Genomic DNA, 14,363 nt, shown 5'->3' on the forward strand with positions numbered 1-14,363 from the left:
GCTCTGCGGCACCGAGACTTAGTCGCAGTCCCGCAAAGAAGCAAAGCAAAGCAAAGCAAAGCAAAGGAAAGCAAAGGAAAGAAAAGCAAAGAAAGAAAGAAAGGAAAGAGAGAAAGAAAGAAAGAAAGAAAGAAAGAAAGAAAGAAAGAAAGAAAGAAAGAAAGAAAGAAAGAAAGAAAGAAAGAAAGAAAGAAAGAAAGAAAGAAAGAAAGAAAGAAAGTGTGTGTGGCTGGCAGTATGAAAGTGTGAAGAAAGAAATCGATGAAATATTGGTAGAACAAAAGAATATTAAAGAAGGTAAGTATGAAAAGAAGTAATGATGAAAGGAGGAATGAAGACAATTACGAAAGAGGGAAGAAAGGCGCGGGATGAAAGATGGAAAAGGAAAAAAAGTCACTTATGAAAGGAGATAAGAAAGGGGAGGTTTAAATGTGGAATGAAAATTTGATGAGAATATAAGACGAGGAAGAAAGGAATCTAACGATGGATGAGAGAAGGTTTGGTTTGATTGATGGGGTTTAACCTCCCAAAGCGACTCGGGCTACGAGAGACGCAGGAAGAGAGAAGGAGAGGCGCACATAATAAAGGAGGTAAGGCTGTAGAGGCGAAGGAGGGGAAAAGGGAGAAAGAGAAAATAAGGGGAAACATGATGGCTTGGAAGCTTACGGGAGGCGTGCAAAATTGGGCGGCCGGATGTCTGGTGCTCGTGTCTTGTCAATGTCTTTTGCTCTGAGTGCCGAAATTTCGTAATGTGTTGTTGTTTGTCATGCCTGCCTTTGCCTATTTTCGATGATAGTGCCCATTTACTGCGTTTCTTTCTTAAGAGTAACGTTTCTTCGCGTCTTTTCTTTTAAGAAGCTGCGATTGCGCTGCAATCGATATAGCAAGGAGGGTTCACGACATGTCTCTCTTGTGACATTTAGCTATATGTCATATGCGCTCTACGCAGTCTGTAGATTACCGTATGCTAACATATATGCACAGTCTTGGTCAAAATTCCTGAAGCCAAAGGATTTTCGTCTAAGGCCCGTTTCACATGATGCGATTTTTGCCCTGCGACGCTGCGATTCTCGTCGGTCTAGCCTCAGAGCGAGCGTCGCTCCAGCCGCGGTGGGGTTTCCAACAGGTTGGAATTCAGTCACAGCGCCGGCGCGGTCGTTCTGCGACTGACCAGTGAGGAGCCGAGGAGCGCCGCGACGTCATGTTATGTATGGTGACGTTCACGGGCTGGCACGCCCAGTATCGAAGGAGAGCGCGCGCCCCCATGAGACATCTCTATTTTCACGTCCGAGTGGTTTCATTCGGCGCAGCAACGCTCTTTTTGTATGCTAAAAGACTGCCCGAGAAAGAAAGAAAATATTCCACTGCTTGTGTGCCCCGAATTTCGTGAAGACTGACAAAAATGTGAAAACAACAAGCCTTTGTCCCAATGTGCATTCTGTTTAATGTCGAACATGGAGCCAGTGACTCCATCTTGAGGACATCTCAGTTCATTGACACTTCATAAACACCTTCGGCGGTCAAAATGGCGTATTGACCCACGCGGCGGCTCGTTTCGCTGTTGATCCTATGGTGGGGGGTCGAACCCGGCACAATCAGCTGCATTTCGATGAAAGTGAAAAACAAAACAAAACGAAAAAAAAAAAAAACCCAACAACAACAAAGCCTGTGTATTTTGCAGTATCAGCGCACACAGACTATAGAGAACGAGAGACGCAAGAGCTTAATCGTGTTGACTATTGAGCTGGTTAGCTTTAGTATATTGTCGCCTTATTTAATTATTGCAGTTAGACACATGGTTGTAGATATTTGTATACTGGCCGTTAGCATCAGCGTTTAAAATTCTTCAAATGCGATGTGGACGCATGTTTTATTTTTAAATCATAATTTTAGACGCTCGGTACACTCGCAAGGGCTAGTGAAGTAGACAGCTTTGCAAAATAGGGCCAAACACAGGCCGTGTACTGCAGCACGTTAATTTTATGGTGGATGGAAAGCAATAAAGAAACGAAACGCCAGTCTTGGAAAGCCGTTAGTGTTCTTGAATCCATGGATTATATGGCTAGTAAATTCACAGTAAGGAAAGTGTGGCGCACCACACTTTCCTCCTCTCGTGATGCTAGTCTTCCATATGATTTTCTCAAGGGTGTGAGGCTTATGTTCGCTTGTGACAGCTACAAAATCGCCTATTATAAAGATTTCAAGGAAACACGGTATTCATTTCTCTCTTTCTCTTGTTATTCAAAGATTCCTTAGGACATGGTCTTTAGCGAATTTGCGGGCTGCGAGTCTGAAGTGTTTCTCCGTTGAGGACTGTGAACTTGAAATTGTCGGCGGTTGGCTAGTTCCGAGAGTGAGTCCGGTCTGAGTATTAGATCCTGTCCGCTTCCTTACGGCGGACCAAATCGAGAGAGAGCCCCTGGAGCTGTTCTACGCGCCTCTTCACGTCGTGCTAGTCTTTTGCGTTCAGCACCGTCTCGCTGTTCATTCCATTATATAACGAGGTAGAGCAACCCCTGAGCTTTCATTCTTCCAATGTCTTCCGAAAAAAAAAAAAAAAAAAAAAAAACAAAACAAAACAACGACAACGTGCAAGCAAATAAAAACGACTATACGACCTTCCCCAGCCTAAATTACTTCCTCTGTCACGTCGTCATCAATCGCATTAACATCGTTTTCACGCTAAGTCGCGTGTAGTTGGAGTGTTGCGAAATGTCTTGAGAGTTGTTCTTCAGTTCAATTCGCACTTGCCGTAATATGTATAACCTCGTCTGTTAGCCGTTCTGGTTATTTTTAGGTTAGCACTTTTGATGGAGCGATTGCCCGGACTGGCGGTGGTCCCGTCAGGAAGAATTTTTCTCAACTACGAAGTTTCTGTAAAAACTGTGTCGCCATTTTTAAGACGAAAGCCTTTATTGCCTCATCGTTGTTGTCAGCAAAAGTGTCACTCTTTTGCGGAGGCTCTGATTGGTCGAGACGGGATGACTTCATGGAGTTCTCGACCAATCACAGAGCACCACCACAGTATGCGCCTTATATGGTCATATGCCAATCAATGATCAATTGCTAATAAATTACAAACGAATGAATTACTAAATAATGCTAATTAATAAATTAATAGTTAATTACATGATTACTATCACTACATAATCAATAATTACTAATTAACGTCAACTTAATCATTGATTACTAATTAGTGACAGTAGCGTAATTAATTAATTACTAATTAATACCGCGCAGTCGGTAAAATCAACCACACAACAGTAAACGTAGAACAACTGCGAAGATACAAGGAGCGCGATCTCGTCGCTAATGAGCTGATGTCATCTCGAAATGCTTGCACCTGAGGACAGGTGCAAATTTGGCGCAGCACTCAGGCTTTCGCCTTTCATCACTTTAGTCGCCAAAGTGTCCTCGAATTTTTCGTAGCCGTATGGGTGCGTTTGTTTGAACGCTAACGAGCTCCCTTATTGCGGACACTGTGATGTAGGCAGAGTTCGGCGGTGATGTGCCGCAGATCAACTCTCAGCATATATATACTGTTTTATTATGTCACTATTTCGTTAGCTTTACTTGCACGTTACATGTGGCTGTTTTCGGACTAAGTAAGCGTTACCATTTAACCGTCACAGAAGCCGTATTTCTTGATGCAGAGGTAGGCTTGACGAACTCATCACCAGTTAGGAAATTAGAACAACTTTTGTTGCGCTTCTTTCGCTGTTGCTGGGCTGTACATGGGAACGAGTGTGTCATTGCGTATACCGCTCCTGTAGTCTGTGCAGGATATTCTTATGTAACGCAAGCGCTACGTTTCGACTCAATGTCGACAGTGCGTTGATTACTGGGTTGTGAGACCATGCCTGCATTGTTCACTGCTGTACGTACAGGGTCGGGAGTATCTGATTCCGCCGTAGTCGGGACCGATTACATCACCGTGTGCTCAGTAGCTGACCGCGGTAGAAACTTCGTCACTGCCACAGACGGACTTGGGGAATCAAAACAATGGACCTGGAGAGCAATCTGTGGACGACATTGGTTCAGATTTTGAGACTCGCTCGCAGACTTTCCGCTATTTCAGCGGTCGTTCGCTCAGCTGGCCGCGAGTACCTCACGTTCGTATTATTGGCCCGCACCAAGGTGTTGCTGGTGTCGTAGAGTTTGAATGGTAAGTAGTTTAAATACCTTCGTGGAAAAAGCACCACCCGTTTATATTTTTAGTGCAGATGCAGTGTTCGATGTCCTGGCAGAATCGGCTGGCACTTCAGGCACACAGGATAGTTATCCCACTTTTCCGAAACCCCCTTTAACGATCACGCCATCTCTGCACAGGCGGTCGATTAGAGGGTCCATTAATGAGTGAATTTGGCTTTGGCCAACCGCGCGCAGATTGATTTCCCGCGTCGACGGGCAGGAGTAAAGGGAGAGCGACGGGCGGTGCGCAATCCTTTATGCAGGCGGGAATGCGGAATGGAGGGCAGCACCGCTTTTCGCGGGGAGAGTAAGAAGCTGGCCCGATCTTGCCCCCGCTGGGTATTTATAGCCCCGTGTGCACTTCCATGTAAACGGAAGGGGGCCGCGACTAGGGAATTCACAGCTGTGCAAAGGCCTCGGAGACGACGTCGCAGCAGGCACGCAAACGTGGTTCTTCTATACGAGCGCGCGCGTGTGAGTTGATGTTGGGCGCATGCAGCCTCCGAAGACCTGATTTGCTTTTCGTTAGGTGCGATATTGATATGCATTGATGGATGGATATTCATGTGTGCCTGTTGTCCCGCGCAGATTCAGACGAAGTTTAAACGCAGACAGGCGCAGGCTGTTGTTCTACCCGGAAGCTGTGAAATTGCAGCAAACTTCTAATGTGGAGTTTGTTGGTCGTCCTAAGAACCGCCCGATTCCGAAAGCATGACTTACGCGCACCTTGCTATTTGATATAGGTTTAAGGCTTTCAAATCGTAACAGCCAAACAAATGTGGCAGAATCCATTGTTTTCTTGGAAGCTCTGAAAATTTATGACTGGTAATCCTGCCACAAATTCGAAAATTGTGATGATGGACAATTAATTATCTTATCTAGGCAGAATACATAAAATATCTGCTCCAAGCCTGCAATTCCCATCGACGTGATTGAAGCTGTGTCGACTTTTTGTGGCGCATGTGTATTTTTTTTTAACCTTTACTGGTTTACATCAGAAATGCTGGTGTATATAAGCTGTACACGGGGCATAACAATACTCAACATGTGCGTATTATCTAGCCATATGTACTTATATCCTCTCTGTAGTGCTTAGCAAGATAGTAACTAAATACTCATCATCATCAGCCTGACTATACCCACTGCAAGGCGAAGGCCTCTCCCATATTCCTCCACTTAACCCGGTTCTGTGCTAGCTGCATCCACTTGACCCCTGCGAACTTCTTAACCTCATCCGCCCACCTAACTTTCTGCCGCCCCCTAAATACTGCGAAATATAATTATTGCCTCCATCGGATGGGTACGTGGCGGAGACGACAGGGAATCAAGTGGCGTAATGAGGCTGATGAATTAGCAGCGGTCAGTTGCAGGACGAAAAAGAGGTGACTGAAAATCAGTGACTGACGCCGTTGCCCTGCAGCGGGTTCAACTCATTCGGTGGTGATATTGATGGTTATTGCTGAACATTGCAGAATTAAGAACTCCAGGGTGAATCAACAGCACGATTTTCGGTGTAGGTGGGCACTTTGCTGCCACGATGAACATCTTTTGGGCCGCATCTTACCTGGGACGACTGCTAACACTAAAGATTAAACATTAAAAAAAAGAGCTAATCATCCATGCTACCTTTTACAACGTTAGCGGGAAGCGTCGATAAATAAGGAAAAGAAGTTAGCGAAAAGAGAGGAGAAAGCTTCCATGTAGGCCTGTGTAAAGATGTTTTTTTTCTAATGAAGTTGTAAAGTAACACACACACACACACACACACACACACACACACACACACACACACACACACACACACACACACACACACACACACACACACACACACACACACACACACACACACACACACACACACACACACACACACACACACACACACACACACACGTTTATATATATATATATATATATATATATATATATATATATATATATATATATATATATATATATATATATATGAAAGGACGCAAATTCTTCCGTAACGAGTACGCGGATTTAGTCATGACTGCGGCAGCCGTTTTTCGATGGAGGCGAAAAGCTGACACCCGGGTACTGTCTCAGTCGCTTTGAGATGTTCTCCATAAACCAAGGGAAAACAAACTAGTTGAAGATGCACGACTCAAAGGCCCACACTCTTTTCTGAGGCCTCGCGTATCTTTTTGGTGAGATAGCGAGGATGCTCCTTGTTTTGACGTTTTGATGTGGTAACTCAACTCTGTTATAATCGCCTTCGTTCGACGCTGCTCAGCTATCGCATTTCACAGCGCTCTCGGCGAGCCGTCGTAATGGAGTTCGTGCCGTAGTCGGCGTCAGTGTGAGGTCACTCCGTCTTCAAGTCCGAGGCGGGAAGGAAAAAAAGAAGCGTTGCGTCACGGAGGCAGCGTGGCGGTACGCTGTAACGACGCCGGCAGCCATGAAAGTAATTTTTCATCTGGCTTACTGTTTACCCTCCACTTTGCGCTCCCTTGTTTTCTTTCTCACGCGACACGGCTGCCCGGCTGCCCATTGAGCGAACTTGGTCGGAGCGGATGTGACGGCGGCGAGGGAGGGGCATGCTGCGAAGTTGTACCCACCGTGGTTGTTGTACCGTTGTATCCCACTCCTGCTCTCGACGCTTATGGCCTTCTGCTCGAACCAAAGAGGAAAGACTGCACGCGCCGGGTTCCCGGGGCTGTGGCCTCAGTTGGCTTCTCGAGACGACATACACTAATTTGTGCGGGTTGTGTCACGTTCATTGCGAGACCTAAGGTACCGGCACCTCAGCCTGTGCTCCTCCGAGTTTTCGGAAGGTGGCGGCTCGCAGCGGCAGGTGCGGACCGTTCCTCACACGCTGTGCGTGGAAACGGCCAGACCAGCGGCGCTGCCGGGGGAGAAGGAGGCGTGCGAGGCGTCTCAACGCTCCCTAGTTCGTTGCCGTTGTGGAGCACAAGCTGCGGCAGGATTGCGCGCTGTTTCTCTTCGCGGAACCCCTACCCAAAACGCAGCTGCGCGTGTTGATCGTGCGTCGTCACCGACGCCCTCGGTGAGCTGCGTGTTTTTGCCCGTCCCTCTTCCGAGCGTTGGTGCCAGGGTTTGGTGCTTTCGTTTCGGCGGTGTGTATGATCAGCACATTGTGTGCGTTCGCTTCGCCTCTCCAGTGGGGAAACAGAGGAGTCCGTGCGCCGCTGGCGGCAGCGCTGCCTTTTTGGTGGCGACGGGCGGGCGTCGTTGCTCCCGCTCCAAGACCGACCACGTGAGCCCGGCTGCCCATTTGGCCTTGAACGCGGGCGGAGAAGGAATCCTCTGGCCGACACCACGTGGCGTGCACGCGGCTGACGGTGTACTGCAGCAGCCGGTACTTTCCCCGGCCAACCGAAGAGGGAGAGACGGTTTCCCGCCAGTAGACCGAGTGTCTTCACGACCCGGGCGTCTCGTTCGTGAGAGTCGTGAGCTGCACCGTCTGCCGTCCTGTACGTGTCGACGTTGTGCGCCAGTGTATGCCTTGCCAGTTTGGTTGATGAACATAAACTCTGCCATGTTCCCTTGTGCCACGGAGAAGAGGATCCTTTCTCCACTCGTGAAGAAGTGCTGAACTGTCACAGGCAGTTTTTCTCAACACACTGTCTTGCGCATTGGGCGCAGCTTTTATTGGGAGGCTTTCCGAAGTTCAAGAAGGGGACTTGGTGCTATCTTTGCCGCGACAAGTTTTTTTTTTTGTGTGTGTGTATATGCTTGCGTCCTGACGCTGTGAATCAACGTTATTCGGTTGGACTGGATACCCCTCCCCGCCACCAACAACACCCCGAAGACAAGGCCTCACTACCTCACGGTGTGCGCAAGTATCTAAACGTAAATTGCCGTGGAAGTTTTGAGTGAAAGTGGAAGAACTCGTGCTTAAGTTTATTGCGTGTTCCTGTGTACCCCATGAAAGAAAGCAAGAAATTTAGTCATTCGAAACTTCGAAGGTAGCCTGCGGAAGCTGAGTACAGCAAGTTCCAGACATTCTACACGTTCTGTCACCAAGAAGATCCGTTGTGTCATTCTCCGGCCGTGCCGCATGAATTTTCTTACGCTGTCTGGCACAGAAACTTGAAGCTACTAAGTTGCCAGGCGGCTGCTTTCAGCAGCGGCGTAGCCTCATCGGGGTCTATTATCAGTGGTGATTAGGTGAAGTCCTCACTGCTAAAAAAAGTATATATCGCATATTCACCAGCGCTGTTTCTTGCGTTCTGTCCTTCCTTCGTGTAAACGCTGCTTGTTTGGGCCAGTATGGATCCCAACAAGAACGCCACCGACGGAGGCACCGTCGCCGAACTGCGCGCCGCGCTCGATAAGTGCCGGCTCGAGCTGTCCGAGAAGGATGGTGTGATCACCGATCTCAGATCTCGTCTGGAGCGCCAGGAAGGCGTGAGCCGCGAGTTGGAGTTGCAGCTGGACAAGTTCCGCGCCGTGTTGAAGCCCTTCACGGAACAGCTGGCGCACAACTTGCGGCTGTCGGCCGGATGCCACGACCATTCCTCACTGCCCGCCGGCGGTGCGCGCCTCAAGAGACTCGCCATTTCTGCCGAGCCAGTGGACGTCCGACTCGAGCACACTCCGGCCAAAAAGGTGCCCAAAGATGACACGTGAGTAGAGGGTGTCGGCTCCACCTGTCTTCTGGTGCATTGCCTCCTCGGGAGCGCACCAGTGGTGATACGGTCACGTGTTTGACAACGCCACAGGCAGCAACAGCTCGTACATACTCGTTTCGCGCAGGTCAGGCTAGCTGTCATAGGCAGGTAAATATGTTTCTGTGCAAGGTTCACGGTTTAACCTGTCAGTCATAGCCTGCCGAGAATTGTCGTGCTTACTAGAGTTTCGCCGTCTGTACCTCCAATTCGTTGTAAGTGTGGGTGTCCGCCGAAAAGTGAGACAGATACTGCGCCTTCCTTTCCCCCAAAACTAAACCAATGATGTTTAACACTATAACTCTGGGCCAGTCCTTAAATGCCAAAAATTCGCGGAATAAAAAAGGGCTGTTAAAGTCGCTGTCGCGTCTACCCTTAAGTCGAAGCTTAAGTGTCCCCCTATTTTTTTCTATTTTTTTTTTATTTTCATGTGTGCACAGTGGCAGCCACAAAACATAAAGCACGACTCGGCAATCAAACTCCTTTTATCTTTTATCGAGCGCAAACTGTATGCATATGCAAGGAAACACCACTAGTGAGGTCACGTACAGTGTAGGAGAACCATATCTTTTTTTTCACGGAGCACGTGACAAAATATAACGTCAAAGACACACCGTGGTCAAAGCGTGTTAAGTAATATTTTGGTCGCACCTCTACACACTAGGGACCGTTATAAGCTCCAGGCAGCAAGGCAACGTAAATAAGCAGAAAACAGCCCAAAACATCATGGAGCATAGCGAAGGAACATGCTTGTCACGAGTGGAGAACGATGATGAAGTGGCGCGCTCCGAAGAGGACGGCATATTGTTTTGGTCGTGCTCACTGCTGCTCGCCCGTAGTATGTCATCTGTTACCTGCGTTCAAACATATTCATTTTGCGTTGCATCCTACATTACAATATTTTAGACTTGTGGGGTGATATGGTTTACTTAACGAATTAAAGTAATTTGTGGCGCGTGTAAAATACGGTTACAGCATTTTGTTGCATTTACCCGCTTGGTAAGTGTTAAGTAACGCCGTCCGATTGTTCAGGAATATTCCTCGACATTTACCGTCCGGTTGTTCAGGAATATTCCTCGACATTTGGTGCGAATATAGTCATAGTCCCTGCGTCTATCTCCCTCTCAAGTCAATCAACATGCGCACCAGAACAAAACGCTGATCGATGAGCCGTCACTCATTGTTTAATAGGCTTGCTTAAAGGTCAGTCTACGTTGTTTTGCCGTCGCCGTATTCCACTTCTAGTTCTTAATTGAAGCCCCATCCTTGATCGCATGAATGCGTCCCCTCGGGAACTCGTTTCTTAGCGACAACGTGCGAAGGCGTGTCGTGTCGTTCCTGAAGTGAGGTAAATTACTGGTATGCCTTGCACGCAAGCATGCGCGCATATCCTGCACGTATTCTCGGGTTATTGCTGCCCGCAGGAGGAGGAAAGTCGCTTCCTTAGAATTCACACAAAGGAAGCAAACAGCCACTGGCACCAAGGAAGCCATAGGTTATTGGCGACTGTGTGTGTGTGTGTGTGTGTGTGTGTGTGTGTGTGTGTGTGTGTGTGTGTGTGTGTGTGTGTGTGTGTGTGTGTGTGTGTGTGTGTGTGTGTGTGTGTGTGTGTGTGTGTGTGTGTGTGTGTGTGTGTGTGTGTGTGTGTGTGTGTGTGTTGATCAAAGTGAAATAATAGAAATAATAATATAATCATGGAGATAATTTATTGGAAAGTAAAATAACTGCCACATGCCCCTGGTAGGACCTGAACGCATGACCTACGAATTTCGCGTCCGTTGCTCTGCCGACTGAACTACGGCAGTTCAGTATTCCACTTTCTTAGGCATTTATATTACGTATAACCTATTGTCGTGACGCCGGACGCACAGGACCGGAGCCGAGGGTAGCGTTGACCGGCGAGGCGTCGAGGAACCGCGGAGACGAGCTTTCATTAGAGCAGAGTACAAGTAGTTTATTTACATCTGTACACTTTGGAGATTTCAGAAGGAAGCCCTTTTCTTCTCTTGGGTCTCCCTAGGTTCCTAGGCAGATAATTGGTTCATCTTCGGTATGGGCCAATCGCAAAGCGCGAGGTGACCGAGCCCCGCCCCGCACATTCAGGGGGTTTACATGAGACCGACAAAGTCGGGTCGGGTTCCGCCAGCCCGACTGCAGGGGGTGGGTTGGCTCGACCCTACCCGATGGGCGAGGGGCATGTATACGCTGACGCGTCGGACAGGCGCCTCCTCTCTTGCCACCTTGCTGGTCGGGGACGCTGCCCTTGGTTCACTTGCTCGACGCATGGTGTAGCAGCCATCTTTGCCCCACAGAAACGAGCTCATGTAAACCCGGACGGGTCGGGCTGGCTCAGCTGGCTCGACAACCGGCTCCCCACTACCCGACCCGCTTGCGTCGGGCTCATGTATACAAGGCTATTCTTGCACGTGTGCCACTACACTTTCTCGCACACACGTCATCGGTTCGCAAGCGACCCACCGTCGTTTTCTCCTCACGGCTGGGTATCAAGTTGGCTCGGTTTTTGTCCGTTCGGTCCAGCGCCCTGTGGGTCTCCCCCTCAGCGGCAAACACTTCAGCTAGCAGGCCAGAGCTCGCGCTATAGCTCGCGCGAAGCCGACGATGGCTTCTCCCTCCGCTTTTGTCCAACGTCGAGCACCCCGACACCGCGCGGCTCCGACGACGGTCGCTTGCTCCGCCGCGGCCCTCTGTAGGTCATTAACAGGCCAGGCTCTTCTTGGGAAGTCAGGCCGTTTCTTCACAAAGCGACCAAATCGGTGCTTCGAAATGGCCATGGGTGAGGACAGCGGTTGTTGAGGCGTGCGTGCAGACCAGGTGGTCATCTGCAGACGAAGTTTGCTAAGATGCCCGTGGAGCGAACGCAGACACACCGACGCCTTCTGAGCAATAAATTAGCTCGGACACAACAGTATACCCGTTAGAGTGTTCATCTCGTCCATAGCGGCGGTCGTGGAACTTCCTGTGTTAGGGCGATTGTCACGTAGAACGTAATCGAATGGTGAAGGTGGGAGCATTATGGTAACCCTCGTACGCTACAGGTAACATCAATGTGGCCAGACGCGCTGCTCGTTAGACTAACCAGCAAACAAACGTGGGGAAAATTAGAGGCTCGTTGCGCTGGCATGAGGGTAAGTGACGCTGATAAACAGATTGGTTACACACAGAATAAATACTTAAGCAACATGTTTACTCAAGAAAGTAGCAGGCCACAGTTGTTCATTCTGTAGACCGCCGGACGCGAAACTTGGATGTCGTGCGTTCGGATTTCACCAGCAGCATGTGATTTTTTTTTTTTTGTCTTCTAATTCCTACGCAGTTACCTCCACAATTACAATACTATTTCATATTGATAAACAACAAAAAGAAAATTCGCCAAGGTTTCTGTGGCCTCCCTTTATATGTATCTCGTAACGAGTCCCTCATTTTCCCTACATTCGTTTGCTCCATAGGCATTTAGCGATTCAGTCAGGCGTACCCTATAAAGCTGTGCTCCCTTTCAGCTAATTTATTTGGCTAGGCTCGCGCTCAAGGCATTTATCGCCTTTTGAAGCGCTCCCGCCTTGGCGGCAATCAAGATACAAAAAAAAAAACAACAACAAACAAACAAAAACCAACAACAAAGAGAAAAGTTTCGCTGTGCGGTTGTCCGCGTTCCACGCAGCGTTCGAGGTTGTTGGTCTCGCGGAACGTCGACATGCCCCCTGCAGCCAACCACCCCCGTGTTTATTTGGCACGGAGAGAAAGAGACCGCCGCGCGCGCCTCTAGGCGATTGCGAATTGCGCGCACATGCATTTTTGGCACGAGATTCCGCAAAGGCGGCGGCTTTCTGCGGAAGCGCTGGGCCCCGTGGCGGCGAGGAGCTAGCTGCCTTTGGGGTCAATTGAAACACTGCATGGAGAGCTGTGCACGCCGGCTACCAGTGAAGAATAAATGTCAGTTAATCCACGATGAACTGCGCTCAAGGACGAAACCCTGTAAGAAGACAGTACGACCGCTCGCCCTGTTTTCTTCATCATGGCTTTACGAAATAGAAACCAACTATAAAACTACTCACATTTGATTATCGGCCGTCATAGCCCTCATAGGCGTGTTCACAAGGGACAGTGTCCCTTCCATAGGCAGGGGTCTGCGCTGATTTTGTGCACTTTCTCCCCAGCTTCCAGAAGGCATGAATCGAAAGGGGCTGCCATGAGCTTTGCTCCACCGCCATTTGTGTAGCGTTTTCACACGCCGCTGATTGTGGTTGAATTGCTTTGTAGCGGAATGGTCGAGTTGGTGTAGGCGGATGAAACCAACATACGAAGGAGCCAACAGTCGCTGAAACGAAGAAAAGCATAGGGGATTGTTTTTGTTGGTCAACAACAACAACAACAAAATAAATAAATAAATTAAATAATAATGCAATCGTGGAGATAATAATGATTAGAAAATAGGGGGAAAAAACACGTGCCGCCGCTGGGATCCGAACCCCCGACCTCCGAATCTCGCGTCCGGTGCTTAACCGACGGAACTACAGCGACGACTGTTCAATGTTTTACTTTCTTGGGTATTTATGTTGCCTGTAACTTATTTTTTTGGTAGTTCGCTAGCTTAACGAGGACTTTCGAATTTGGCAGCCTTGTCGTCATAGGTAGCTTTTAAGAGGGTCATCATATAGCTTTCTCCCTCTCCTTCACATTCCACATGACACTACGTATAGCAGCATGGCAGCTACGCGGCAGAGTTAAAAGTGTAAAGGTTACTCGTGAACGCCGCTACTTGCGTTAATATTTACCATATTATACTACGTCGACCATGCACATTTAGAGCGCTCAAGCCGGCTAACGCCTATACGATTGTTTCGTATGTCAGATTGATGTTGCTAGCATATTTAGTCAGTAGTATAGCTTCCTCAAAAATACTCTGCGAAGGTCGTTGGTGTGGTTGCAGTCTTTTTCACAAATCGGCCCTGGATGTTGTACGAAATTGGGAACAAAGTGCCGAAATCAACATGCTATATAACCTGTTGCTTCGTCTGACCTTCAGGCGCTTCATGACATTACTAACAAAGGCCAGCTATTTCCATCTTTGGATATCCAGGTGTCCATCGCATGTATTTGGGCTCTCTCTGGAGCCGTCGCATTCCATAAGTTTTTCGAATCGTGCTGAGTTCACGATTCGAGCTCCTGGTGGGCTGCTTCTTGACGGTAGATAGCGTCCACCATCGCGCAGGCCATACGAGATCACTGCTCCTTATCATCCGCCTAATCTGTTCTAGGAATAACTACGGGAATGAGCTGGAAGCGCTGCTCGTGCAGGAAGACAAGTAACTGAGAGCAAAATGTGGAAAGCGTAACACGTGCTCTCCGTCCAAGTTTTATTTGTCGGAAACGTCTTGAATGGAGCGCGGCCCTGTCGTTATTGAGTAGGCTAGGATATCTTTGCATGTCCTGTCGTTCTCTGTGCGGTCTGCGGCAGATTTCCGGCGACGATATCCTACGCGCTGGGCGTGTGCT

At 48.6% G+C, this 14,363-nt stretch overlaps 1 protein-coding gene across 3 annotated transcripts in view; it reads left to right on the forward strand.

Annotated features, from left to right (window-relative positions):
* The window catches only part of for (cGMP-dependent protein kinase for), a 170,186-nt gene that overhangs the window by 91,523 nt on the left and 64,300 nt on the right, over positions 1 to 14,363 (forward strand). The window contains exon 1 of one of the 3 annotated variants that reach the window (XM_084589505.1): positions 7,202 to 8,807. The exons of the other annotated variants lie outside the window; for them this stretch is intronic. Coding sequence (XP_084445631.1) covers positions 8,452 to 8,807 — 356 coding nt within the window. The 5' untranslated portion in view covers positions 7,202 to 8,451. Of the gene's footprint in view, positions 1 to 7,201; positions 8,808 to 14,363 lie in introns of those variants that run through there. 3 annotated transcript variants of the gene reach the window in all.

This window comes from Amblyomma maculatum, chromosome 1 (assembly GCF_055883805.1).
Source record: "Amblyomma maculatum isolate TAMU_Amacu chromosome 1, ASM5588380v1, whole genome shotgun sequence".
In the NCBI taxonomy this organism is placed as follows: Eukaryota; Metazoa; Arthropoda; class Arachnida; order Ixodida; family Ixodidae; genus Amblyomma; species Amblyomma maculatum.